Here is a 2,283-nt window from a genome sequence, read left to right as displayed (position 1 = left end):
GGTGTGTCCATGGAAACGAGATGTCCAAGCTGCATTTTAAACTGTGATGAACTGTTATTCTTAGCTGGTAGAAAGAGAGAATGAGGGGAAACATCTCTTCATCAGGGAGGGGGTTTTCCATGAGAAACAGAACATTTAATTTCCAGAGATTTCTCCCCTAACTCGTCACTGTCTTTCCTCCTTGCACAGGTCCTCATACCCACAGGCAGCAAATGTCCAACAGCAGCTCCATCACCCAGTTCCTCCTCCTGCCATTCACAGACACATGGGAGCTGCAGCTCTTGCACTTCTGGCTCTTCCTGGGCATCTACCTGGCTGTCCTCCTGGGCAACGGCCTCATCATCACCATCATAGCCTGGGACCAGCACCTCCACACCCCCATGTACTTCTTCCTGCTCAACCTCGCCCTCCTCGACCTGGGCTGCATCTCCACCACTGTCCCCAAATCCATGGCCAACTCTCTGTGGGATTCCACGGTCATTTCCTATGCAGGATGTGCTGCCCAGGTCTTCTTTGTATTTTTCTTGTTTGGTGCAGAGTATTCTCTTCTCACAGTGATGTCCTACGACCGCTACGTTGCCATCTGCAAACCCCTGCACTACGGGACCCTCCTGGGCAGCAGAGCTTGTGTCCACATGGCAGCAGCTGCCTGGGCCACTGGGTTTCTCAATGCTCTGCTGCACACGGCCAATACATTTTCACTGCCCCTGTGCAAGGGCAATGCCCTGGGCCAGTTCTTCTGTGAAATTCCACAGATCCTCAAGCTCTCCTGCTCACACTCCTACCTCAGGGAACTTGGGCTTCTCATGTTTAGTGCTTCTTTTTTTGTGGGATGTTTTGTGTTCATCGTGGTGTCCTATGTGCAGATCTTCAGGGCCGTGCTGAGGATCCCCTCTGAGCAGGGACGGCACAAAGCGTTTTCCACCTGTCTCCCTCACCTGGCCGTGGTCTCCCTGTTTGTCAGCACTGGCATGTTTGCCTACCTGAAGCCCCCGTCATTCTCCCCCCCATCCCTGGATCTGGTGGTGTCTGTTCTGTACTCGGTGGTGCCTCCAGCAGTGAACCCCCTCATCTACAGCATGAGGAACCAGGAGCTCAAGGATGCCCTGAGGAAACAGATGACTGGATTATTTCTGAAGCTATAAACTGGCTCTATCTTGTTCTAAATAAGAGTTATAGTCTAACTCATTGTAGATTCATCCTGTCTGCAGTATTTTTTGTTTCTCTTTGTGTTTGTTTATTATGAAAATATTTTAATTCCCTTTGCAATTCGCTGCCTGCTTTTCTTTTCTCACTGAGTGGCTGTGTCAGTGAGGAATTCGTGTTCTCTGTGTTTAAGCAAAATAAACAACCTTCAACAATTTTTTTTCTGCTGGCATCCTAACTCCAAGTCCTTTCTGGAGCTGCAGGGACAGTTCCCGTGTGAATGGGTGGAAGGGAAAAGAGCTCTCTCATGGCAGCAGAGCCAGGGAGAACCAGTACTTGGCCTTCCAGAGCTGTTCTGGTTCCACTCTCACACTCTCCTTCTCACCCCTTGTGTTGGTGCAAGGCCTGAGTGCTCTGGCAGCTTGGTCCCCGTCCTGCTGTGTGTCAGTGCTGTGAGCGCAGGCAGGGACACGCAATGGGCACTGCTGTGACAGAGCTGGCCTCACAACAGCCTTTCCAGATAGAAAGGTGATTTCCTATGGGCAGGGCTTCAAGGTTTAGGTCTTCTTACAAAGATTCTCTGAAGAACATGCCCCAGAAAGTGACCTACATATGAAACACCACTGTTCAGCTGATCAGTGTGTGCGTGCAGGGCTGGCACTCAGCAGTGTCCTCTCACAGCCAGGCCTCCTGCCAGAGACCTGGAGGACCAGCAGAGCAGGGGCTGGGCTGTGCCCCTGTGCACTGGACACCCCACAGCATCTGCCCCAGGGCATCGTCATGGTCTGGCCCCGCACTACCAGCCCTGGCCTCTCTCCCCAGCTCACAGACATTGCTCTTCCCTCCATGGATGGACACTGAATGAGTAGGTCAGAAATCCATGTCTGCATTGTAGAGATGAGATGTGAGCATGCACATCATGTACGAGAGGTGAGATGAATCTAGGTGAACACTAACGACAGCAGCTCTTCCTGGGGGTTCCATGAAGGCCTGTGGCACAGACAGTGTCTCAAGGTCACTTCACATTGGGAGTAACAGCCCAGGGGAAACAACCCACTGGGATCTTCTTCCTTGAACTGATGTCCCCGTGTCCATTCCTCATGATGTAGGACACCTCAGATGAGTGCAGAGCAGGTG

At 51.9% G+C, this 2,283-nt stretch overlaps 1 protein-coding gene across 1 annotated transcript; it reads left to right on the top strand.

Moving 5' to 3' along the window:
• The first annotated feature begins 212 nt into the window (after nucleotides 1-212).
• Nucleotides 213-1,145, top strand: LOC136104916 (olfactory receptor 14J1-like). Its single transcript, XM_065844260.2, has one exon. It carries the CDS (start codon nucleotides 213-215, stop codon nucleotides 1,143-1,145), a length of 933 nt encoding a protein of 310 aa, XP_065700332.2.
• Nucleotides 1,146-2,283: the final 1,138 nt, after the last annotated feature.

This window comes from Patagioenas fasciata, chromosome 9 (genome assembly GCF_037038585.1).
Source record: "Patagioenas fasciata isolate bPatFas1 chromosome 9, bPatFas1.hap1, whole genome shotgun sequence".
In the NCBI taxonomy this organism is placed as follows: domain Eukaryota; kingdom Metazoa; phylum Chordata; class Aves; order Columbiformes; family Columbidae; genus Patagioenas; species Patagioenas fasciata.
This window is presented reverse-complemented; position numbering and strand designations above follow the sequence as displayed.

Excerpts from the sequence above, each read along its gene's own strand:
- LOC136104916 (XM_065844260.2), top strand. The coding sequence starts at position 213 with ATGTCCAACAGCAGCTCCATCACCCAGTTCCTCCTCCTGCCATTCACA.